At 45.0% G+C, this 27,355-nt stretch overlaps 1 protein-coding gene across 3 annotated transcripts in view; it reads left to right on the top strand.

Moving 5' to 3' along the window:
- The window catches only part of KNSTRN (kinetochore localized astrin (SPAG5) binding protein), a 93,451-nt gene that overhangs the window by 17,961 nt on the left and 48,135 nt on the right, over positions 1-27,355 (top strand). For all 3 annotated transcript variants that reach the window (XM_085626879.1, XM_085626878.1, XM_085626877.1), the window contains exons 5-7: positions 6,451-6,550; positions 12,400-12,514; positions 22,762-22,823. In XM_085626879.1, the coding sequence (XP_085483005.1) occupies positions 6,451-6,550; positions 12,400-12,514; positions 22,762-22,823 (277 nt within the window). The remainder of the gene's footprint in view (positions 1-6,450; positions 6,551-12,399; positions 12,515-22,761; positions 22,824-27,355) is intronic.

Genomic DNA, 27,355 nt, shown 5'->3' with positions numbered 1-27,355 from the left:
GTTGTATCTCTAATATACAATGGTAAAGAGACTACATGTGGTTGCAAAAAAATAGTCCACGTATTTAGAAAGATTTTCCTTCATGCTTCTCTGGTCAGAAATAATCAGGCGTCCTGGTATAGGCATGGTCTTTTTATGAACTTTCGGCAGAAAGTAAAGCATGGGAGTGACCGGATGTTCCACAGTTAGAAAATTCATTTCCTCCCTGGTCAATAAGCCATTTCTTTTCCAATGATGGATACGCTTGCGTGTCATTTCTTGGGCTGATCGCATTTCAAATTTAGACGATTCTTTTTATAACCAGTTATATCTGACAAATGACGATCAGCTTCTGCCAAATATTGCATTCAAGACCACAGGACAGTGTTGCCTCCCTTATCTGACTTATTGATGATAAGGTTTTCATTCTTTTGAAGTTTTTTGTAATCGGAGCATGATATTGCATATTTCTATAGTCTCTACGACGTTGGGCGGTAGTCACATTTCTGTTCAAAACCTTAAGTTCGGCTATCACTCTGTCACTGAATATGTCAACCACATCTTTCAGCATTAAAGAAAAAAAGAAAAAGAGGTAGAAACAGGACGAAAGGGACTAGAAGCTGATTTATTCGAACCAATGTCTAAAGCAAATGAAGTCATTTGAGAGTCCTCTCCATTTGCCTCTTTTGCTAGATCGTGTAATAATTGCAAATTAGGTATATCTTTAACTTGAAGAGTCCCATCTGTGTTACTCGTATTAGAGTCCTCTGTTGTTCTTCTGGGGAATTTATTGAGCACAGCTGCTGCTCGCACTCCCTCCTCCCTTCTCCCCCTCCCTTTTCGTCGGCTTTGATCAGGCTCCTCTGCTGCTGGCAATCCCCCCCCTCCCTTCTCGCCAAGCCCTTCTTGTCACCTTTGCTTGCACTCTCCCCTTTCAGCTGCTTTCGGCCGCTTTTATGTTCTCAGTGAGCCGCGCAGCCAATGCTTGTCCTTCTTTTCTTTAACCTTCTCAACAGTCTCCTCTATTACTCGTCCCTTCTTTACCCTCTCCTGCTTCTGTAACAATCACCTTTTTGTTCTTGATACCCATTTGTTTAGGACATTGCTTTTATACCTGCTTACTCTGTTTAGTCTTTTTTTTACCTCTGCTTTTTTACCTGCTTGTTCTATCTTCTTGTGTTCTTTTTATGGTTTCTTGTCTTTATCACCTTTGTCATTCATCACCAGTTCCCCACTCACTGTCCCAGTCCCTCTTCATCCTCTTTCCTCACCTCACTCACTCTCTCTCCCTCCTTCTCTTCCTTCCCTTATCCCTTATCAAGCCTGATCTTCCCCAAAAGAAAGGACGGGACTCATAAGGAACACAAGTAGACCTTTCCTTTCCCTCAAGTTCTTCATGACAGACTGTATTGTTAACAAATCCAAAGTGGTGCTTGTGACTGTTAAGAGTCCTGCAGGTGATTTCTGCCTAAACAGAGGGATTTCACGCTGGGAGCCCCAGTGTTTGGATTACACTTTGATCGCTTCGATCAGAAATAGTAGGCTAGTGATGTCCTAAGTGGACATTTTCCTTCCGATTATGTAATCAGTTAACTTTGCAGTTCATTGTACTGTGTAATAAATAAGGCCAGAGTTCTCTCCCTCCCCTAACTAGGATGCCATTGTTTCCATATCCCATCTTCTGGCAGTGTCTTCAGCAGGACCGTCCTGCACTGGTCTCACAAGGTTTGCCAAGCCATGTCTCTGGCTGTCGTCTGTACTCTTTGTTTTCGCACAGTATTTATGACCACCCAACAGGCCTCCCTAAACCTTGTTGACTGTTTCCTAGTACTGTTATCCACCATATGCTGCTTTGGTGCCGGTCTGGCTTGTTCATGTTTCTTGTGTGCATGTTGGATGAAAATATGCATTTGTGCAATTAGACACACCCCACCCTACATACAGTACTCCCACTTCCATGCAGTTGTCTATCCACCCACACCCATGCATTCATCCATCCATCCCCATATATCCGCCACTCAACCATTCAGCCATTCTTTCACCAACACCTGTATTCATCCATTAACATAATCCCCATACATCCATGCATCTAGCTAGGTCTCTCTCCCATCCATCTGTCCAGCCAATCCATTGATCTTTGTATGAAGTTGCGTCCATTCATCCATCTAATCGAATGCATTGACACCCGTACACCCATCAACATGTAAGTGCATGTATGACGGTCTTACTTTGGCTCTTTGTGGATTGTGTTTAATGTTGCTTCTGTTAAGGCAGTATCTTATACACTGCATATGACACAAAAGTGTACAGCCATTTCAACACAATCACATACACATAAAATAAGTAATATCTCAACGGTGTTTTCAACAGAACAGCATAGTAAGAGTTCCATGGATTATAATGCTGTTAAGGCAAATGCCCCCCACTTTTGTTTATGTAGTAAAAAACAGGCATAATTGGGGTGCAGTAGACATTTAATACCTCTATGCACAAGAATCTGTGCTGCACTATTTGCTAGGACTTTTTGTATAATTTCTATTACAGGGTTTTCTATTGCTAATGATCTAATTATTTCACAACATACTGTATTTTGGTCCATCGGAAGGCACTACAAAAACAGCTTGCATAAAGGAGCCTTGAGTTTTAATATTCTTTTAAATGCACCGTGTGGAGCGCACAGGATTACTCTGAAAGTTGTAATTAGGATGATCTCACCAGAAAGGTGTTCATTCGATATCTTGCCTCACCATGAACTGAGAACTAGCTCTGTTTATTTATAGTCCTGTTGCATTTAAGGCATGCACCAGGGTTCAGCTCTCACCTAATCCCCTCCACCTATTGCCATCATACCAGAACGAAAACTCAGTAGGTTAATAGGCCTGCAAAGGTGGAAGTCACTTGTCACATGTTGGACTCCCAGTGGGTTGAGCAGAATTGTATCTGTCCTACATGAGTGCAGAGCATTTGGGTTATGAATCAGAAAGCAGGCGTCATTCCATGCCCTCTGCCCATGGCCATCATGCTAGATAGAACCTACTGGTCACATCTCAGAATTACAATAGGTTGAGCAGCATTTTGTTGCATTTTGGGTCGTTAGAAAAGGGTGGGATTGAGTTGGGTAGCAGCAACATCTGTTTAGTTGCAATTCATACATGTGCACTTGCCACTCATCATTGTACTCTGGCATCCATTCAGTCTTCCATTGGTTTACTCTTGGATTCAGTCACTCACCCATCCACAATAAAACACACACAAACTCAACAAGCATTGGCATAGCCAATAGGTCTCGCCTTTGGGACCTTATAAGTGTTTAGTTATGCAGCACAATCTCCTTGGTGCAACAACATCAACTGTTGCATGGCTAAACACTTCTAAGGTCCCAAAGGCGAGATCTATTGGCTATGCCAATGCTTGCGGAGGGACCTTAAATCCACAGTAAAATAGAAAAACATGCGCTGATTGTTTTATATACCCCACGGGGAGGGGAGAATTTCTTAATATACTTGGGGGATGTGGGTGCGTGTGCCCCTTCTCCCCAGGCCAATTTTGGCCCGGGGGACCCCATCCTCTGGGGCCTGGCTGAATAGAGAAAGGGCCGCCTGGCCTTCCTCCCAGCCTTTTTCGGCCCCGGTGACACCCAACCTCCGCAGCCTGGATGTGCCAAGAAATGGGAGGGGGGCTGCGCAGCTCACCTCCTGGAGCCATTGATGGCCCTGGGGATCTCATCCTCCAGGGCCAGCTCCAACTATGTCCCTGGCAGCCCAGCCCCTGAATATACAGTTTTACCTGCCCGCACTGGTGCTGGCAGAGAAACCTATGTTTGCTCTTGCTTGGCTGGATTAATTTTAAAGCTCCCGCCATGCAAGATCAAATGCCAAGGCTTTGACCGCCGCTCCGCCAAAGTTCGTGTCCCCCTCCCACCAGATTACGACTTTTTCGTAGTCTGGCGGGTGGCGTGGCGGTGCCTTTTTTTAAATGCACCGCAGTGTGACAGAAGTTCCTTCACGGCATGGACTCGAAAGTCCCTGCTGTGCAGGAACCTATGTGCATGCTCGCAGCCCCCCTGTGTGCATCCACATATGTTTGGGCCCTGTAGAGCCCCCTTTGTTTCCAATCCGCCAGGGTTTTCTTGGCGGTCAGACCGCCGGTGCCGCAGCGACAGTGGCTGGATCTGCCACCACGAGTCTGGCAGTCTCATAATAAGGCCCAAAGTCTGCTACCTGTGGGCCGGAGCATTAAAAATGCTCCTGCCCGCCAGGAGGGGACTTTTTATCTGTTTCCCTGCCCCTTATAAAGCAAAATACACAGATGTTGGACGGAATGCAGAGCAAATCAAACATTCTCCCTCAGTCAATAGATCTGGGTTAAATCCATCGTTCTTTTGCTCACCATGCCACCCCCTTTTAGACACAACCATTTGCAAAACAGTCTTGACCATGTGCCTCATTGGAACAGTCCGGACCGAACTGCCTAGCCAGGTCCTCCCTGGGACCGGGTATAAAGTAGGCAGGGAAACGGATAGAAAAATTGCTCCTGTACACACAGAGCAGCATTTTTATCCCTGTGGGAGGGGGGGTTGCGTGCCCCCCTCCCTTTTCATATACTGACCAATCCCCAGGAGATAGGGTCCCCAGGGTCTATTTTGGCCTGGAGAAGGGGCGGTGGGTCCCCTCTCCATTTACAGGAAGGCCTGGCCCTGTGAGATGGTGTCCCCTGGGCCGAAATGTGGCCGGGGAGGGGCGGGGGGCACGTATCCCCTTCGAAATATGGCCGGGCCTCGGGGGATTGGGGTCCCCAGGCCAGGGGCTGTGAGACCGCCTTCCCATTTACAATAAAGCGAGGTCCCAGGAGATTGGGACCCTGGTGCCATAATACAGGCCCGGGGAGGGTGGCAGGTAAACCCTCCCCTAAAAAAATGATGCAGGCCCCCCCTCCTAGGTTGGCTGCTGAAGGCCGTGCTTGGCATGGGCTTGCTACAGGGCCTGGCTGCTGGTCAGTGCCTGCGGCCCCCGTCCAGCATGCACGGTCCAAGGCTATACACTGCCTGGGGTTGACTGCAACCCCAGGCAGTGTATAGCCCCAGCTGTGTTAAAAAACCTTAGAAATTTACTGAAAAAAACAAAGGTTACAGGGACGTTCTAGTTAAGTCACAATTTACATGCAAAAAAACAGAAATTCAGCAGTTGTAGTTCATAATCTCAAGAAACTATAACTCATGCCCTAAGGTAACTAAAACACACGTCCTCGTTATGCACTGCTAATTACCTCCCATATTACATCACTGATGACATTGATAATATCAGTAAAACATTTGCTGTAAAATTATTGATGAGAAAACTGCATGGCGGTGGCGCAAGTTATAGTTACCCTAGGGCATGATTTACAGTTTCTTGAGATATCTAACTGCTGAAATTGTATGGTTTTGTGTGTGTAAATTGTGAACTTAACTATAACTTCCCTGTACCCTTTTTTTTTTTTTTTTTTTTTTGTGTGTGAATATACATATATCGAAGTCTAAATAAATAAAATTAGTTGATGTCCTATAAACTTCTATTTTAAGTGCCTGGGTCCATGAATTTGTATGGGATTATGTTGCAGTACAAGTAATTGGCCATGTGTGGTGCTATATTTACTCTAGGTTCGAGCTGAAGTACATTTACTGCTATTTGGGGGCCTTTTTGTAGTAGAGTTGCAGTTGTGAATAAAAATGGCCGTACTCTTTTGAGGGTGTGTGCAAATTCTTAATGCTACCATAAGACCCCCTCAAGTAGTAAGAATTCTCTATTTTCCAGTCACATTTCCTGTCTTTGCCACATTTACTATTAAAACATAAACCTACATGAGCAGAGCTCTCCGCGCAGAAAAGATTGAAGACGCAGTATCGAAGACCTCTGCATGTAGATTTGTGAATACCATTTTGTAGTATGTGAGTAGCGCTGTTGTAGTACCACTAAACCTACTACAAAATGCAGTTCATCTTTTCCCATGAACTTCTTAAGTTTACTCCACTGACCTTATTGTAATGGGATGGCAAGTGGTATTTAGTACGTTCTATTTGGAGTATCGTTCTTGAAGCTGGAGGTAATGTGGAATCCCGTCAACCTGTTTGTGTGGCAGTGTAACATCTGAAGGACAGGACCTCTCACTAGTGGGAACCTCCTAGATGTTATGGCACAAACATTTCATGGATCACATACAGATAGATTATTGTTGTCTTGCAACTGCGAGAGGCTCAAACTACTCTTATAGTCAGTTGATACCCTACAAAGCCACAGTGGGTAGGTACCTACATTTATTTACCAGTTTTATTTTTGGTTGTTGTTACACAGAATGAGATTTTGAATGCAAAAGAGATTTCTTTCCTCATCGTGATGTACAGCGCTCCCATGTTGGAGAGGGGGTCATGTTTTTCTTCCGGAAACTGTTACTTTTCTGTTGGTTAATCATGTATCCATGTGCTTCACCGCTCAGGCCACCTTCTCGAAACAAAGTGGAGGCGGAGCTCAGGGACCGGAATCAGTTTCTAGAAGAGGCTAATCAGCACCTGCAGTTAGAACTGGCATCGACACAAGTAAGCAGTCTTCATTTGATGCTCGTCCGCCTAAGTATTCGAGTCAAACAATGGAATCCTTAGCTCAGTCCAATGTTTAGCCCTGTTTTTCATGCCTGTAAAAGCTAGTTGTGGAGTTAACAGTTCTTTCATGCTAAGGCCCTGTTTATTCATTGTTGTTCCTCAGCATTCTGAATCTTCCCTAATGTCGGAACGGGGGGGGGAGGGGCACAAAGTATTGAGGAGGGCTCCCCCAGAGCAGAGATTCCTGAAACAGACTGCCATTTTAGTTTTCTGTTTTTAAACCACTTTATTTAAATTTTATTGGTACAGGATCTTAACAACCAAATGTTGAATATGGAATTGTAATAAATGTCAGTGAACAACTTTGTAACTCCAAGAAACTAGTTACTGGGCATTGCAGAGGGGTATGTTGTGATTTACTTGACTCCTACTTGCATAGTGTTTCCTAAAATGTCATATCACGATTGGTCCCCCTCTAGATCCCCAGAAACGTTTTCTATATGCTCTCTACTGACATGTTAAAAAAAATTAATGTACCTCTTAATTTATTTGTAATTTAACTTTAACTTCATTTATCTCATGCCACACCCGATTGACCTTTGGCCTAGTAATTGTTCTAAGTTGTGCAGAGAACGAATCCTGATCATCGAAATAATTTAAATGTGTTTGTTCCGTGGAATTAAGTTGTAGAGTTCTGTTGGCTGGTTGGCTCGCCAGTGAAGCTATATTCAAGACACTGACAGAATTTGATTTTCCAATGCAACCACATCCAATCAAACTATACTCAGATTTTTTTTACCTACTTCCTTTATTTTCACTTTATCAAAAGTAGGTGCGTGGCTGCTACAAAGCTTGGTTCCCCCCGAGATGTCTTCTATCCAAGTGTTACTTGTAACTCTCACTCCTTTCTTTCTTTCTTTCTTTAGCTGGGGTCTGTTCTTTGCTATTTACTGCTCAGCTAATATTCTATTACCTTCTCATTTCTCTCCAAGCGCTAAAAGTGATTTCTTGTTCTATGTTGGCAGAAAGAACATTATTACATTTACCTCCACGTCCATCGACCCAGTCATTAAGCCATGAGAATTGTACCCAATCACAAGACCGGAAACAAAATGGAAATGCTAATATTAACACAACCCACCCTTATCATGCTTCTATAATAGTAACAGTATTCCCCCAGCACTTTCGGTTTTGTTTTCTGTCCCGGGGAGAAGGACCAGGAATGGTGAGGTTAGAGTTTGGGCTCGACCTTTAACTTGGAATGGAGATTCTCTCCCTGCAGAGCTTTGGGAGAACTCCTCTTGTCAACAAAGGAGCAACATGCTGTGGAGAGATGGCAGACAGGATCCCCAAGTGGTACTTAAGCGATTTTCGAATCGTTGCTCATTTGTGCATAGCTGGGCAATGACACGATATGTTAATGCAGTATAATTTAAATGTATATTGGATTACGTGTTTGGAGACATGGTTCTTGATTAAAGCTGGTTTATATATGTGCATTTTTAAGTCCTGGAAAACGGAAAAATATCTGCCTCTTATCCTCCACCCCTCCCCTTTCACTTGCCCCCTTCTCTTGCTCATCACCATTTTGCGTCACTCCTTCTGTCTTCTGGTACACTAACCTTTTGTTTGAGCAGAAGAATGAGAAAATCTTTTTCGTGCTAATAGCTTTTAGTAGGGCAGAGCGAAGAGTAGTTATGCCCAGGCGCCCCCGGTATGGGGCAGTTTACCATTCCTCACGCTTGTGCAATAGGCAGTTTGAACACACTTCTGTGTTCAGTCCTGGCAGTCACACCAAGCAACTATAAAGGTGAGAAGTTCCTCTGATTAGGAGTATGTTAGTGCGGATAGTGGAATAGATGATGTCGATTTGGGGGATTATTACAGCTTGCAGGTATGCGGAAGCATACTCACAAGAAAAGGCATTGCTTGCTGTCTTCTTCTGGCAGATTCAAAGAGAGATGACCATATTAAGAAACTAATATTGGAGACTTTGCTGTCCCTGAAAAGAAGAAAGGTAATGTCTCAGAAGGAGCTGGTCAAGAAAGTATTTATTGAGAACTTTTTGTTTTTAAACCTATCAGATCTAAAGGGGAAGTGCATTTCCAAAGAATTGACAGTTGCATCCAGAGCCCTTCTTCATTTCAAGTCTCTGCTGCTTCACTCCAATGTATTTGTTAGATCCGATAACCTGGTTTCTGTATCGATTCCCAGGGCAGTACTCAATCACAGTCCGTCAGTAAACAAGGCAGTATGCTCTCGGGCATTATGGGCAGAGAAGCACTTGCAGCAGTACATATCGAAGGCCTGGACAATGTGGAGGCATATCAGTTAAGCAGAATTTTTTCTCCTTCTAGAATCTGACATTGTCCGGAACAGTGTTTCGAAAAAATTACAGGAAGTTTGGGAAGTTGTATATGGACCTTTTTGCTTTCAGGACAAATGCCATGGTTTTGTTCATGGTTTTGGGAAATGGGAGCCCGGGAGGGTTGATGCACGGTCAGTGAAATGGCCACAGTAGATGGTGTTTACCTTTCCCCCATTCCCTTCGATTCAGCAATTTTTGAAAATGTTTTAGCAAGAAAAACGTCGCTCTTTGGTGGTTCTTTCCTTCTGGCCCAGAAGAAATTTGTTTCTCTTCTCGAGGAAATGGCGCTTCAACCACCTTGGGTACTTCCTCACTTTACATCATCCCTGAAGAAATGCCAGTCGTCCTTCTTTTTTTTTTTTTTTTTTTTTTTCTTTTTTTTGTTTTTTTTTTTCATCCCACCCCTTCTGTTTGGAGCCTGAAAGGTTGAGATGTGAGAAAAATGATTGACCCATTCAGAAGTCAGATGTGGTACAGGTATTTAGATGGACATCTACTCTTAGATGTTACTCTAAAAATTAGAAGGAATTTTAATTCCTGGTGTTGTGCACACAATCTGTCTTTGGTGTCTTCCTTTGTTTCTGCTATTCTTCAATTGATATTGAATGGATTTAAGAAGACATAAACTTTGTCTGCCCTTGATGTGCAGTGGTACTCTAGCAAGGCCTTTTGAGAGAATATCGTTAAGGAAGCTGAAGTTTTGATGCTGGGAATTTTTAAACTTTTCTACATCTATAGTCCTCTCTCGCATCCTTCTGTTCCCCCTTGGAATCTTCCTTTGGGGTTGAGGGCATCACAGTTGGCTCCTTCTAAAGCCTTTGGATGCTGTATGTAGACCTCAAGTTTTCTCACTTTCAAAGTTCCATTCTAATTTTCTCTTACTTCTGCATGAAGGTACGGGGAGTTGTCTGCATTACTGTGCCATCCTCCTTTGTTGCGGATTCTGGATGATGCTGTGGTATTAAGATTGGATCCTTCCAATTCACTTTAGGAAGAAAGGAAGTGCCACGCATCTCAAGGACTTATTTTTTCTACTTTCTTTCCAGTTTAGAAAGATGGACTCTTTGTTTGCTACCTTTGCCCTTCCTAGACGAGGCAAGAAGGCTTCTAAGATAACATTGAGTCAGTGGATTAAAGAGACAGTTCTTTTGGCTTACTCATTGGTGCACAACTCTGTTTCAGGCAAGGTGCTAGGCTGCTCTCAAGTATTGCTACTTCAAGCTGCTGCAACAGATAAAATCTGCTGGGCTGGCACTTTTTCTTCAGAACACACAATTGTAAAACATTACAGACTTCGAAATGTACAGAATGCGCAAAAAAACTTTGGTTCTAGGGTGTTACAACCTGCAAAACCTTGAAGATGTTGGCAGTAGTTTTGATTCACTTATTTGATAATTAAATACCCAGGGTTGCAATATATCGTATTATTTTGGTCAAATGGCTCATTTTGCTATCAAAGCAAAATGAGCCATTTGACCAAAATAATTTTAATCATACCTCATGGCTTAATGGCTGAGTCAAAGCCAAGGGACATAGAGGTAATGTGTCTGTTAATTACTAGTAATCTTTATTACTCCTAGTCCTACTCGTCCTTAACCCAGTCATAACTCCTCAGCAAACTGGTTGCCTTTTTGCCTGTTCCTGTTTTGTGTATTATTAAATATTTGGTTTATTACTGACCCTAGTCAAATCTCTGGAATACACCCTGAAACTGCTATAAATAACCTTGCAACATAAGAAAACTAGACCTGTAGGTTGACCTCCAAAATAATTTTGCACTCTGTACAAAATTAATCTTAAATTAGTGTATTTGGTTCCACCTTTCTGGCTTTTTATTGTGAAATGCTTATTTCCAGTGGAATCTCTTGCCTGTCCTGTGGGAGAAGCAGGGCAGAATTTGTAGTGCCTGCCAATCCATCCTTCCTCAGAGGTCTGTCACTGTAGTAGCCCAGAAAAGGAATTGGTCTGTGAATCGGTTTTCCATCCTCAAGCCCCTTGGTTACCTGTGTACTCTTGTTGCAGTCCAAGCTGGTGCGGAATAGACCCGTGGAGCGTTCCCGCTTCTCCAGCTCACTCTGGACTTGACTTATGTGGCAGCTATCGTCTGTGTCAGTGAGGCCTGCCTAGGGATGGTGCAAACGGAACATTGGTACGCCAACTTCAGCCTCAAATTAAGTCAGGATCTTGTAGAGGTCTCCCAACAGTTGCAGGCTCCGAAGCTGATCAGCTTCTCGTAGATTACTGGTTGTAAAAAGTATATGATCCAACAAGTTCGAATGTGATAGCTCCGATCCATTACAGATCTAAATCTCAAATTATGATGTACTTGGTGTATAGAATAATAGTAATCCTTTTTACAAAAGTAATATCCTTACATTGAAATTTAAGTAAATATATGAGCATTTCAGTTAGCAAAAAAACATAACAATCCAAGCTTTATATTAAGATCAGTTATTCCGTCTTTGTTCCCACAGTTGTATTGATAAACAGTCACATAATAAAGACACTGAGATGAAAAATGCATGTATGCAGGATTCAATAATGATCACTTATATATACAAGTACATATGTCTAAAATACATAGTTCCCATCAATTAGTGTTTTCTTTAGAACATTCTATTATATTTTTTTGAAGAGACAATTTATTCAATTAGGTCCCAGTTGGAAAGGAACCAGCTATCCTCCTAGCCTCCCTGTCATAATATACATGGCAACCCATTCCTGCCCTGTAACGAACTTCCGCATATTAATCAGCATTGTTGTGATCCAATTCTATCACAAGAGCTCTTGTGGAAATGTTACTCAAAACCTTAAATTCTCAAATTAAGGACATCAGAACTAAAATCATCTGTCATATGTGCAATACTGCCAAAAATAAACGTATGGGCCATTTTTTACATTTGGACAGTCCAGCTTATGAAACTGAGTTTACAGATGTATGTTAAAAATGGCCAGGAAAGTGATTTGTGGCAGCATTGCACACAATATTCTTATGTCTTTAATTTGACTGTAGCACTTGTGATAAAAGTGGATTACCAGTGACGGGCCTAGGAACATGCTAGATTAGTGTGATGCCAGGGCCAAATAAAGTCTGGATGTCCATTCCACAATCAGCTGGACTCTCGGGATAGGGGCGCACACTCACTCATCATGTGTAGGAGATTCCCATCCCAAAACATGTCTTGTGTTTTTTTTACCTGAACAAAAAGGTTATAATTACTACTTTTTCTTTCTTGCTTACATTTGTGTCAATTCTCAGTGGCAGCAATAAAAAGAAAAACAAATCCCAAATGCATGGTGTGGGGATTAAAAGCAACTAGAAATAAAAGTGATATCGTGAAACTTTTAAATAAATAGCCCAAACATCCATGCAATGCCTGAGTAAGAGGACATAGGCTTCTAAGAAGAGCTGTGATTTGAGAAGAAGGTTCTTGTGAAAAACCTCTTAGGATTTAATCCAACAAATTTTCTTTTGCAGGAAACTGTTTCTAATCTACAAGAAAGACAGGCAGTTCTGGAAAGTGAAGTCACAGAGCTAAATAAACGAATGGAAAGGCATATGGTAATTTTGGAAAGCCGGAATATTGACCCTGGTAAGACCAGCCACCTTCATCTAATATCATATTGTATCCTGTTCAAACCTCCGCCACCATACTCTACTTCATTCTCTTCATATTTTGTGATGAAAAAAGAATAATTGTCACCATTGGGCTCTTGTGAGTGGCATTTGCTCTCTTTGTTTCATTTCTTTCTCATCTGTAGGCACCTCCTTTCTTGTCTATTCCACCCCCACTTTTTTAAAGTTATTTTGTCCGTAAATTTTGAGGTTTGCATCATGTGCCTGAAGGTCTTCTTTTTTTGAGTTAGCATTTGTGTGGAGTTCAAAAACCAAATCACATGCAACAAAACTTCTTAAGATGATAGAGATTCTTAGAGGTAATTTGACCTAAACAGTTTCACTACAACTGGATCTCCCAAAACCCCTTTTCAGCCTCTGTTTGCTTCAGAAATAAACTGTAATTTACCAGCGGCTAATACCGTGTTCTCAACTTTGTTTAGAAGTCATGCAAACCTGTTGGGCCTAGTGTCAGCTTCCCAAAGCTCAAATATTTGAATGTGCTTACAAATGACTGACTCTGCTACTACCTTAATAATAATAATAATAAAGAGGTTTATAAAGCGCCTGGTTATACTGACTAGTATGTCCCCGCGCTGCGGCACAAGTAGACCATCCTCTGCTACACAATGACGGTCAGGAGAAGAAGAAAGCTGACAGCCCTAATCTGGCTGAAAGAGCCAGGTCTTCAATTTTTTCCGGAAAATGGTTTCGGACTGTTCCAGTCTTAATTCCACAGGGAGATTGTTCCACTGCTTAGCTGCAAGGTAGTGGAAGGATCGACCCTCCCCCGCCCCCCCCCCCCCCCCCCGCCCCACTCTTGCTCTTTTTATAGTAGGAACTTGAACCCGGCCCGCGCCCGAGGATCTCAAGGCCCTGGAGGGCGAGTAGGGGGACAGAAGATTGTTAAGATAGAACGGAGCCTTCCCTTGAAGGATTCGATGGCTAAAGCAGAGGGCCTTAAAGGAGACTCGTTCTTTAACTGGGAGCCAATGTAGAGTGGATCGCGCATATTTCGATGAGGCTCTCCTAGGAAGCATCAGGACAAGTCGGGCGGCCGCATTCTGAATATATTGTAGCCTCTGCAAGCTTTTATTGCCCGCGCCCAAATAAAGGGCATTCCCATAGTCCAAACGAGAGGTGACGAGTGCGTGGACTAAGGTTTTCCTAGCCGCTACTGGAAGCACGTCCAGAACTTTCCGGAGGCCTTTCATTATACCAAAACACTTACCTGCCACCGTCCTGGAATGGTGGTCAAATGAGAGTTTAGAATCTAACCACACTCCCAAGTTCTTCACTTGCTCCCTAGGGGCAGGGATAGGGCCCAGGGTCTGTGGCCACCATTTACTCACCCCCCAGTCCTGGTAGTGCGGGGTAGGTCTACGAGCGACACAGACTCGGCGAGTCAAACGCAAGGAACTCCTTGCGCAAGCCTACCAGGAACTGCTGTGGTTTATCCTATGGAGTAGATAGGGTAGACCGAGGAGCAGGTAACAATACCAGTTTTACATATTAACGCTTGTTGTCTATCACTTAATCCTCCTGGATAGACTTGTAGATAGAATTTCAAGGTCCTGACGAATCACTTGAGTACAGCTCAGTAATAGTGAGAAACATGTTGACCATGACGAGGCAGTATAGTTAACCCAGAACATAGATCTGAGCTACTATCACTTCACCTCATGTTTTTAATCAGGCGAGGAGACATCGTAATAAAATTGTTCAGATAGTACTCCCTCCCCTTTTTAACATTCATCTACACTATCACCAAGCCCCACACTCGTCACAGTTGAACAACCGGCTATCGTGGATATAGAAGATCTCCATAAGAGTGCTCTCTAAACAAGAGCCCGTCGGGTATTGCACCAGCCAAATCGACGTAGGAGCAGCCCGATGATGTTACATTACATCCTGAAGGGTATGTGATTCACAATATCCCGATGGCTGTGTGAGGGCTCCAATATCCATAACAGATATCTTCACACATGGTACCTCCTTCCCCAACCCCTTTAGGAACAGCTTTGTCACTTGTTGTTTACATACGTTGGGCACACTTAGCTGGACCTCACCAAAAGCCCTTTTGCCCCCCCCCCCCCCTTCTTGTTGCTTTCCACCATTTAGGAGACCATAATTTGGTATCCCTACCCACAATCAGTACCTCGGTTTTGTCACCGTTCAATTTGAGGCTGTTTTTCGCCATCCAACCGGCAAGTTCTTGAAGGCACAATGAAAAGTTGGAGGCATCCTCATCACGAAATTGGGATAGAGATACCACAAGCTGTGTGTCATCTGCATATGACACGACATTGACGCCATATTTTATGATACTATCGGACATGGGAGCCATATAAAGATTGAAGAGCGTAGGGCTTAAAATAGATCCCTGTGGGACCCCCTGCTCCATCCGGATGTTCTTGGAATAGAACGGACCTAGGGCTACTTGGAAACTCCTATCCCGTAGGAAGGAGCTAAGCCATTCCAGAGCCAGATTGGCCACTCCACCTTCCTTAAGGCGCTGCAGCAGAATGGGGTGGGCCACAGTATCGAACGCAGCACTAAGGTCAAGCAGGATCAGTGCAACCGACTGACCCGCATCGACCAGTCTGCGAATGGTTTCAGTCGAAAAAAGCAGAGCCGACTCTGTGGAGTATGTTGCCCGAAAACCCGACTGCGTGGGGTGCAGCAAGTTGTTCTGATTAACATGCCTCATAAGTTGGTCGTTGACCACCTTTTCCGCAATTTTGACGACCAAGGGCAAAAGCGAGATTGGCCGCAGATTTTCGAGCTGACTAAAGTTCAGACCAGGTTTCTTTTTTTATGGGCACAACCACAGCCTGTTTCCATTTACGTGGAACTATGCCTGTATTAAATGAGAGTTGAATAAGATGTCTAAAATAAGGCGCCAAAGTGTCCATGCTATCCTTAATGTTTCTAGGTTTCATGGGATCTTTCGGGGTGCCTGACTTAATGCTCAGGGCTAAAGTTCGGAAGTCAGTCAAGGATGGGAGACTAAAGCCCGAAAGACAGGGAACCTCATTCACAATACTAACTCTCGGCAGAGCAGATTTCCCCTTACGAGTTGCCTCCGGAAAGGTTGAGTAAATTCTCTCCACCTTCTCGGAGAAAAATTCAGCTATCCTGTCACATGCCTCGGCTGAATCCCTATTAGGGGGAGAGACACTATCCAGCGACGATAATTCTTTAAAAATGATGAACAGTTCTCTAGAGGAATTCTCTGCTAGTTCAATTTTGGTGTTATAGTAGGCAGCTCGTGTCTTCCTTATAAGAGAGTGGTAATTCTTAAGACTAGATTTATAGGATAGTTTTCTGTCTTCGGAAAAGTCTACTCTCCAGCTACGTTCCAGACGTTTGCAGGAAGATTTAGCGACTTTCAGTTCTTCATTAAACCAGGGAGCAGATCTACTCTGTCTCCTCGGAGCGTTAGAGGCCCAGGGTACTACCTTGTCGAGTGCCTCATTGATACGGTGTGTTAAGGCACTGCAGGCAGTTTCCACATCACTCCCCCCTGGGGGACCTCCTAACAGTAGGGCCTGATTAAACTTAGAGGCCGAAAAACTGGCCCACTTTCTCTGGGGTTTACCAGTTTTAAGCACAATAGGGGGTTTAAGGGTCACAAAACTAAAGGGAACCAGATAGTGGTCAGACCATGGGACCGGAATCGGAGCGTCCACCCTGATTCCTTCCCAGTTGGCAAAAATGGGCTCTAATAAGTGTCTCAAATGATGGGTAGGGAGAGTCGATTGGAACATTAAATTGAGCGCGGCCATCTCCTGACAAAGTTCTTGAGCAGGGGCGTTATCCCTATCATCAAAATGAAGGTTAAGGTCACCCAGCACCATTACCTTAGCATATCGTAACGCTAATTGAATGACCTGTTCTCTAAGATTATTAGCAAACTGTAGGATAGGGCTAGGAGGACGATATATCAACAGACCCTTGATGACATGGGAACTATCAGCCCCAACTGTAAAGAGGCCCGCCTCGCAGGCCTCTATGGCCACCTTTTCCAGGGCACATTCAATTGTGAGTTTATGGATCAGTGCAATCCCGCCCCCTCTATTAGTTGGGCGGTCCAATCTTAAAATCCCGTAATTAGGGGGGGAGTGCCTCAAGGATATCAGGGGCAGAGTCCTCAGACAACCAAGTCTCCGTCAGCAGCATGATATCCGGCTTACTATCCAAAAGAAGATCCATTAACTCAAGTTTGTGTTTAGTAAGGGATCTACAGTTGACCAGCTTTAATAAAAAATTCTGTTCCTTTATACTGTCTCCCTGTTTATTAGCCAGTAAGAAGGGGCAATGAGCACATTTTTGTGCCTTGAAATCAACCCGTATGCTATGAGCGCATACATCCATTACAGGGGGGCACAGCATGTATAGTTCATCAGGGGTAAAACTGATAGTTGGGGGACGGGCAGGGGTTCTGGCCCCAGGCCCCGGCAGGACGCGGTCGGGCGCAGATGGGCTTGCCTTAAGCGCGCCTTTGGCGTGCCCGCTGCGCGTCCTCCCAAGCATGCACCTAAATAAGCCCCGCCCGCCTCCACACTAGACCGCCGATCTGGCCCAGCCACCGGGAGACCGGAAGCGCTGTTTCCTACTTCCTGCCCTCCGTACAATCGGCACTAGTAAGCCGTGACGGACCGGGGCGAGGAAGATCTAATCGTGCACAAGGTAATATACTTATAGTTTCCCATGCACAGTATCTTAATGTTTGCTGCCTGGGGCTTTCATTGTAGCACTAGTCTGCCTAGTCTTGCATAAAAGTCTGACTGCTTTCTTCTTAAGCTTGGGGTCCTTTTGTTCCATCCAAAAATATATCCTTTTTGTTTGGCTGACTGTGTAATCCATTCATTTATTGAACAAAATCCTTCATTTCCTAAACATGCATCCTTCGTTTCCAGGCAGCTTTGTGCAGAGTTTGCTCCCAGAGCCCTTTGGTAACAGTTGAACCTAGTGTTTTGCAATTGAGGTGCTGTCCTATCAAAGCTGCGTGCCTAGTAAGAGAGTGGAGCTGAGTAGTGGTCATGTTACCAAGGCCAACAAAATCTTTTATCTGTGGTGCCACAGTCTCCACAGCCTCTGCACCTCCACAAGGTTAAGACGAAGCCCTTTGTGCCCCGCCCGCCTCCACACTAGACCGCCGATCTGGCCCAGCCACCGGGAGACCGGAAGCGCTGTTTCCTACTTCCTGCCCTCCGTACAATCGGCACTAGTAAGCCGTGACGGACCGGGGCGAGGAAGATCTAATCGTGCACAAGGTAATATACTTATAGTTTCCCATGCACAGTATCTTAATGTTTGCTGCCTGGGGCTTTCATTGTAGCACTAGTCTGCCTAGTCTTGCATAAAAGTCTGACTGCTTTCTTCTTAAGCTTGGGGCCCTTTTGTTCCATCCAAAAATATATCCTTTTTGTTTGGCTGACTGTGTAATCCATTCATTTATTGAACAAAATCCTTCATTTCCTAAACATGCATCCTTCGTTTCCAGGCAGCTTTGTGCAGAGTTTGCTCCCAGAGCCCTTTGGTAACAGTTGAACCTAGTGTTTTGCAATTGAGGTGCTGTCCTATCAAAGCTGCGTGCCTAGTAAGAGAGTGGAGCTGAGTAGTGGTCATGTTACCAAGGCCAACAAAATCTTTTATCTGTGGTGCCACAGTCTCCACAGCCTCTGCACCTCCACAAGGTTAAGACGAAGCCCTTTGTGTTTTAAACTGGTAACATTTGTGAAATGACTGACCATTCTAAGAAATGGTATAAACTTGATTATAGAGTAAGATGTCCTCTTTTGCACTGGCAGCTTTCGTAGCCCTGCTCCCCATGACATGAAACTACAGGGCCTGACTGTGTTCCATAAACGTAATAGGGACCATACAGCAGAGTTGTCACAAAGCCGTGATCTAATACGCTGTGGTCCCAGCTACTGTCTCTGGTGTTATTACCTGTGCCACCCAGCACAAAATATGCTCAGCTTTAAGCTTTTGACTCACTCACTGTCATCTGCTCTCAAATTCCATTGGACATTGTACAAACAAAGCATCAGTCATACCCCTTCTTCCTCCTTCAAATATTGCCATGAGGAGGCAGTGCCAGAGTTTTTGTTTATTCCCCCTGTTCATCTTTCTACTGGTGGGAAAAACATACTCCTTAGTACAGTTTGTCATCCACTTGATTCCAAGATAGAGTAAAGACACTCACTTAATTTAGTCTCTCTTGAGCGTATGAATCTGCTCTGGACACTTAGTGATTCAACTGAGAACTGTCTGCCTAACATTTGTATAAGCTTATTCTGCTTCCCATGGAGGGCCTTTCTGGGTTTGGATAGTTGCAGTGTCTCAGTCACAGAGAGAGCTTGAAAACATGTATTCCTGCTTGAGCAATGTAACGTCTGACTGTAGCTGGTGCTGACAACTCGTTGCCTAATAAAAGTGAGCTCCTCACCAAGAACCAAAATGTTTTACCCTAGAGCTAGAGATGGTGTCAGTAGTATCAACAGTTTAACAAACAGAACAAATAAAGACTAGCTTGATATGATTAGATGGTTTTAGAGGCAGCTAAGAAACTTGCACATTTCTAATACCCCCTAATCCGCAATAAGAATTTTTCACTGTGGGGCTCTTTTGTGTCAAGCTGGATCACCCTTGAATGAGTCGGGGGAAACCCACAATAAATGTATTATTTAAGCAGCCTAATGGTGATTACACATTTGGGTTGACTAAAACAGATAATCAGACTGGAAACGTTTCTGTTGCTGTTATGTATTCTCAACAAATACAAATGACAATGTGACTCATACACGGTGCAGACATTGCAGTGCTCAGGTGGGTGCATAAACATTAAAATATTTACAAAATACACTATAACTACTCCTTGGTTCTTAAGCCAAACTTTTCATATTTTCATGTGCTTATAACATAGCACAATGAGGAGTACAAATAATCCAGGAACCAAAGGAGATGCATGTCAACGTTTCATCCAACACGGCACCAGACGGGGGTGTCCTTTGTCCCCGTTGTTCCTGTTGGCTCTGTAGCCTCTGGCGATTGTAATTCTATCTAATTACAACATGAAGGGAACCCGCATGACAGCGGGTGAGGTTAAGCCCTTTTACTCTACGCAAATGACATTACATTCTCAAAACCCCCTGTTCAAAATGTAAGGCTCTGCCCTTAACGCCGTCCACCATGATAGCGTCTCCGGATAGCCTACCATTCAAGTGGCTTCTGTCAAATTAATAGGGGTCTGGAAAACCTGGTTCTGGACAATACGTAATCCATTGTGGATCATATGGATGGCAATTGTAAAAGGTGTTTTGCCCTGAACCTGTCCCTGTGAGATAGAGTTCAGATCATCAAGATCAATATCCTCCCCAAATTGAACTACATCTTTGAAATGCTGCCCCTCGTTATCGGTCCCCCTCCTGCGGAGCATCCAGCTCTCCATCTTCTGCTTCATTTAGGGTTCGGATAGACCAAAAATAAAGGGGGCTAAGTTTCTCTCCTCTTCAGAGAAGGGCGTCTTACCTCTCCTGCACATTGAAGGATATTGGTTGGCACAACAGCTGGCCCACTGTGTGTACTGTTTGCAGACATCCAGCTCCATACCCTTATGGGTGTTGCTGGAACATCACATGTCGCAGAGGTCTGGGGACCTTTCTCTTTACTACATTTCAAAGCCTTTTGCTAATAATCTCCTCAACCCAATAATTCGTACTTCCCAGTACGCGTGGTATAGGGCTCATAGACTTGTGCAAGTCCTGAGCTGTGTTTACTCTAAATCCCCACTTTGGCGCATTCGGCCAGCACGGTCGGTGAGGTGGAAATTCACTCGTCCACTTGGATTACTCGTGGTATTCACCACATTGAAGATCTTGTCTCTAACGGCTCTATCAAATTGTTCCCCCAACTTGAGACGGGAATTTGCAATTCCATCTTCCCAACAATGGAGATATAACACATTTTCCCATGCCTTATATGTTCTGAGTGAGGTGCAACCTTTGTAATTGCGTATCAGATTTTCCTTCAGTCATTTGCTGCTGCTTAAGCATGTGAAACCATAATAGACTCCTTGGATGTGTAGCTGGCTATAGTTTGTTTGCAGATTTCTGAGAGGTGCTAGTGTGGATGTGAAACTGTGGAGAAACTCTCTGATGTGTTTATGCAGTTGAGTTGCTGGTGTGGAACTAGAGGAGGCTATATTGTGTTGTGAATGTAAGAGACTGGGATGTGGTTATAGGTGGTTAGGTGGTGAGGGGTACTGTTGTTGTGTTGCTGCAAGTCTGTGAGTGACCTAGTTTGTTTGTGGAGAGTTGTGTGAAGCCATAGGAGGCAATATTATTATAGACGCCTGGGAGGCACTGTTGTGGTTCTGCAGTAGTGAGAGTCTGTGGTGTTATGAAGAGTGCCTGGTCTTGGTTGTGGAGTTGTTAGAAGCTCTGCTGCTGGTTTTCAGGCTTGCTGGATCCTTAAATGCTGATGTGAATTTGTAACACTGTAGAGTAGTAAAGTAGCACAAGGTGGCATAAATATGGTCTTCTGTGGCTGTGAGAGGGCCACATTCGCTGCAGTAAGTGTATGTGTGTGTGTATATATATATATATATATTTGTTTGGTTTGCTAATAACTTTGGCTCCGTTAGACGAATCATGACAAAACTCTTCCACAAAAAGGTTAAGCCAACTTGGCTACTTCTGTCAAGAAGAGGCTGAGAAAAAGGTGGGGTTCCAAAACGTATTTTCTGCATATAATTTCCATAGAAAAATTGAACAGCGATGCATCCAAAACGGCTGGACAGAATTACGACAAATATAGCCTAAAGCTAGCTCTTGATCCAAAAAGTGTTTGTGATGTGAAAATCTGTTCAGTAGGTTTTGAGAAGTAAGGTTCAAAAGTGATGTACATATAGCACAGGGTACCTTAGCAGGCTTACCACGGAATAATGCAGTACCGCAAGCTCAAGACATGCAATCTGATTGGATGGCCACAACCTGAAAAAAATGTTGTGACTCAGGGGCTTTGTACCCTGACCCCCAACAGCAATGTGGCGGCAGCTATCATCGGACTCTGGGATATAAAGATATAACGGGGGACATGGTAGGGATACCCTGCCCAACTATGCCTGGTATGGGGGAGGTCTTCCACCCCACTTCCAGGTCCAAAAATATATATATTATATATGTGTGTGTGTGTGTGTATATATAATATTTATTCTGCCACAAATTTGCTGCGCACAATTGTAGTTAGTTGGGGTATGAGATATAGTTCCTTGCTATAACTAGAACATGTGGCTTTCAGTGGTTTTGTTAATTTAAATCTGTATTTTTACAGACATTTTCACCCAACCATAACATCTTTAACTTTTTTTTTCTTCCAGTGAATATATATATATATATATATTATATTTCTGAGTTTATAGCACTCCCACCTCAGTTGGCCAGGGCTTGCATAGCAGGCTTCTGAATTTCCCTGAAATAATAAAATAACTTGATCAAGACCCAGGCCAGTCGAAAGCATCACATCCTCTCTCACGAATATATTTTCAGAAATAATCAATGCTCTGGTGTGGCTTGCGTTTTTATCCCTGTTTAGAAGAACACAAATCTTCTACATATATGTTACTCTACTTTAGTAGAGAGCGCATTTTGCAGGGTTGCCTGTATTTACAGCAGTAGCGCACTTTGGTCAGTTGAAATTCTAACACTGTAGGCAAAGTGCATGTTTTGGTAAGAGTCCGTGGGTATCTGCTGCAGCAGCAAGGGAGGGTGTACGTGTTTGTTTGTGAAACCTTCAAACTTCTATCAACACATGTAATGTTATTTGTTCAGAACATATTTTTATTTGCATTTTTCAGTAATCTAATTAAATGTATCTGGAGTACAAGAAAGTACCAGTAGCTAGGGAATGTAATCGAGTCACAAGAATTACATGATAGTGCCGTAGGAGAAAGGAAAAAAACACAAGACTAGTCCTGATCTGTGCCAAAGCCTTGCTTGGCATCATCTTATCTCATCTCAATCAAGCAACTGTACGATGTGTAAGTAGACTTATTGTATCTGCTAAGACTAAGCTTCCTTAGATGTCCATTGTGTCTGGTCAAGATTTCATCTCATGATGCCTAGTTTACATACATGTTGTCAATGGCCTTGGTTGTGTTTGATTGCATGGTAGCATGTCCTGGCTGGTTCATTAATGCATTGGTTTATTAAACAGTTACAGGCAACATCATCTTGACCTCAGTTGAAGAGATGGACAAGTGTCGAACTGAGACAAAGGTGAGCAACAAATGGAAGAGGGTACCTTAAATTCATCCAACTGTCTTAGACAAAGTTTGGTCTTGAATGGCTTGTGTATGTAAATATATATATAGTAGTTAAAGTCATGCCTTCATTTCCATAGAGCGATTTTTGGTTTGCCAATCATTTTAGCCCTGTTTGATGGATCTTCACAAAAGTTCATCCACCTCTGCTCCTTCCTGGAAAGTTTTGGGGTGACCTTTCTAGCGGAGGCCCAGGGAAAAAAAGGGGGGTCCTAAAACGCAAAATCTCCATGCATTTTTCATAGACATGGCTACAGCAAAACCTGCTGAACAGAATTACATCAAATTCGGCAGGAGGCTAGATCTTGGTCTGCAGATTGGGCTTTATGCAATTTGGTGTATATCCGTTCAGTAGTTTTTGAGATAATAAGGGTCTAAACAAATATAGATATTTGGACGGTTGGGCTCGCGAGACTCTCACGGGACCACCAATTTAAAAATAGAGCATTTTGATTGGAACAGGTAGCTTTACTTCCCTTGGGCCATCACGCTTGAGCGAGCACTCTGATTGGCTGCCAACAACATGATAACAGGGTTGCTGGCAGCCATTACAGGACTCGGGAACTTAGTCCCCTGTTCTGAAGTTTAAAAAATATATATATCAGCAGGATAGGAATATCGTGACCCTCTAGGCCTCATGGGGGAGAACCAGAGGGATCCCCCCCAAGGGCAAAAAGAGAAAAAAAAAATAACAAAGAATGCTGCCATCCCGCAAGACTCATTTTATTGAAAAACCATAAAGTCGTCTGAGGCTGCATTTATTAATTATAAGCCCCCAGGAGTCTACCACTGGGGCTATGTTTATAAAGGGGAGGAGGGCTGCGTAGCCTCAGAAAGCTCACCCCCAGGGCTTGCATCAATTTTTATGGGGAGAGGGACCACGCAGTCCCTTCCCTGAGCCTGTAAAGCCCCTGGGGAGCCCTGCCCTGGGCTGAAAATTCACAAAATGGGGATGGAGGCTGGGCGGCCTTCCCTTCCTGAGCCTGAAAAGGCCCCAAGAAGCCCACTTCTGGGACCAATTTCTTTAAGGAAGGGGCCCCCTGCCTGAGCAATTAATGGCCCTGGGGTTTGGGGGTCTGCTCACAGGCTATGTCCCAAGACGCCCACCCCTGAGATATTGCTGTTTCCCTGCTTATCTGCATGAAAACCCCTATATGTAAGTATATCATACATAGATTAGTAAACTCAAAAGGTCTTGGCTAACACCAGACCTACAAATGTGTAGAGCCAAATTTACAAGTGTAAGTTACTGCTGCCAAGAAAACATTAGACTAGCATCACCAGAACCACCTTTTGTCAATCACGGACACTTCAACATCCTTCTAAAGAAAATAATGGAGGTTATGACGTAAAATAATACCTATTGAAAATAATGTTAAATTAGATTATTTAAAACAGTTAAAAATATAAGCGTAATTAAATGGTTTTAAAAGAAATCTAAACAATACATATTAATTAGTTTTGAAATGGTGTAATAACTTTTTTGAATTTAAAAGTAATGCAATATTCATTTTTTAAATTATAACTGAATTCTATTTAATCCTCTTCATCACTTTTAATAGTGTATACAAAATGGGGGCGTGGCTTGGCTGCCGAGCGGAATGGCTGCCTGAAACCGCAGCTCCGCCGATCGAGCACAGAAATCCTTCAATTATTAGCTGAACTGGGGTGCGAGCTCGGACTTCCCCGCCCGAGACGGTAGTCCAGGGTGTCCGCCCTGTGCTCTGGCTTTTCTGACCCCGTCGGCGACTCGTGGGCAGAGAGCGGCCCGCGGGCGGCGCGGAGACGTGGCGGCCTACACCATTCGCTAGAGCCGGGGCCTCGCGTGTGGAGTGCCCGAAACCTGTTCGAGGGGTGAGGCAGTGGCTGTTCGCTCGCCCAAGGAAACGCGCGCCCCGGCGAAGGTCTCACCCCCTACGGCTGATGGAGTGAAGCTGAGGCAGCGGCGGTTGGTGTGGAGGAACGCCGAACTTCTGCCCCTGGACTGCATGCCGGTGAACAGCGACGGGCCCGATCGGATGATCGCAGTGGCGGCCATTTTGCCTGAAGCCGAAGTCCCATGGTCGAAGGATCCAGGGCGTAGATCGGAGAGACGTGGTCGGCTGCCGTACATGCCCCGACCATACTGTGGTGAGGTTGGAGCGTTGACCTGGGGTGTGGACGGCGCACGGCTGCACTAGGGTTGTACTGCCCCGGCGGCCTGCGCTGTGACTCTCCCCGCTTGCTCCGCTTGAGGTGTGTGCCCCGCCACTGGGGGCCCGGCCCTTCAACCTACCCACTAGGCCTAACCGCCCTGCTGCCCTCGGTGAGACGCTGGTGGTTGGCGACTGGCGGCGACTGGTGCAGTACGAGGAGGCCGCGGCGCGGCCGCCCAAGCATACGAACGGCTGGTGAGCGGCCATGGGCAAACCGGACACGCGGCAGCCGAAAATCACTTTCGACAAGTCCAAGCAGAAGTCGCCGGACCCAGACCCAGACCTCCGTGAGGCCGAATCTTCTCGGGCGGACCGGAGTGATGCTCAGGATGTGGACATCAAGGCCATGTTTCAGGAACTGAAAACGAGTTTACATGGCATTGATGGCAAGATGGACGCGCTGGCTGCCCGCATGGACGGCATCACGTCCCGCATGGACAAACAAGAGGGGAGAGTGGAATCGCTCGAAACACGTGTGGCCGACACGGAGGAAAATCAGACCGGCCTTGCCGGCCAACTGCGGGGCATGGAGAAGATTCTGACACTCATTCAGCAGAAAAATGAGGATTTGGAGGCGCGCTCGCGGCGCAACAACGTCCGCATCACGGGTGTGGCGGAAACGACGGACATAACCAACATGGAGCTCTTTGTTGAACAAATGTGTAAGGATCTGTTTGGGTCGGGATTGTCTCCGATGTTCCTGGTCGAGAGGGCTCACAGATCACTGGGGCCCAGGCCTAAACCCGGTGCACCGCCCCGGCCTATTATTGCACGAATCTTGAATTATAGGGACCGGGACGTGATCTTACGAATGGCAAGAGACATATCAGACGTGCAGTACAGGGGCAACCACATTGCACTATATCCGGACTATACGATGCAGGTTCAAGCCGCTCGAAGGGAATTTTTGCCGGCGAAGAAACTTTTTCAACAGGCGGGCACCAAATACTCCCTCATCTACCCTGCCAAACTCCGGGTCCAAGGTCCCGGTAAGCCGTCCTTCTTTGTTGACGCGAAGGCGGCTATGAAATATGCCAAACAACTGTTAAAGGACCAAAAGGCTCAGACATCTGCAGTTGACCCGGACCAGCGGGACAGGCTAAGTGATGTTGAATGACTACTACTGTATACTTCTTGCTAAATCGCTGGGTGTTGCCTGCCTGCGCTGTGCTGGGCCATAGAGAGAATGTTTAATTCCCTGGAGTTCCAATTTCAGATGCTATGAGGGAGCTGAGCAGGACTGCGGGATTGGGGGGGGAGGGTCCTTGAGCTGGTACACTAGTCTCGCGCTCGATCGCCCTGTCACAAGTACAGGGCTTGTGGGTGGCCAACCTGCGTACCTCAAGGGATGATTCCCATTCATTGTTCACATCTAGAGACTGTAGTTACAGTTGTTGTAGTTGGGGGGGGGGTCCAGGGAGGTCATTGCACAACCTGATTGGGGGGTTGGAGCGGGAGGGTTAGGGGTTTGGCTGGGGTTGGGGGTTTTTGTTGTGTTTTATTTAAGTTTCAGAGCCGGGTCGGAGGAGGCGAAAACTGCTATTGAATCGCACGTTGTGCACTGCGCGCTGTCATGTCGACAGTCACCCAGCAAGAGGTATTCTGGCATTTACCGTGCAGGCTGCCCAGTTGGCCGGGTGGGATGTGTGCTGTCTGTCAGGGACGGGCTACAGGAATCGCTGCAACGAGGAACAGGTCCGTGGCCTGCTCGAGTTTTATTTCCACGCTTGGTGCCGAGTGGAGGTTCCCTGCCTTGTCGGCGGGCGTACAGATTGCTGTGGCATTGCCGCCCTCATATATTGAGACCCGCTGGATTGGAAATGCTTGCTTCGAGACTTGGCGAGACTTGGCCGGGTGAATGGGGGGTAGGTGTATGTTGGATGCTTGCCCGAACTCTGTTAACACGCCTGGTGCTGTGAATAGCATAAAGTGTATTACCTGGAATGTACGGGGCATGAATGATAGACGGAAAGTGAGACTGATACAGGCCTTTCTGATTAGGAAGGGTGCGGACATTTGCCTTCTGCAGGAGACGCACCTGACGGACAATGCTGCGCAGCTGCTCAGACACAACCGATGGGGTGAGGTAGTTCACGCTCACTACTCTAACTACTCTAGAGGAGTGGCGATACTTATCAGAAAAGGGCTTCACTGGAGGACGCATGAGGAAATCAGGGACGCGGGGGGCAGGTATGTTCTGATGGTAGGTTCGCTGTGCGGCGCGAGAGTGATTCTGGTGAATGTGTATGGCCCGAATGACGATAATCCAGAGTTCTACGAGGGATTGTGGCAT

Source organism: Triturus cristatus, chromosome 9 (genome assembly GCF_964204655.1).
Source record: "Triturus cristatus chromosome 9, aTriCri1.1, whole genome shotgun sequence".
Taxonomy (NCBI): domain Eukaryota; kingdom Metazoa; phylum Chordata; class Amphibia; order Caudata; family Salamandridae; genus Triturus; species Triturus cristatus.
This window is presented reverse-complemented; position numbering and strand designations above follow the sequence as displayed.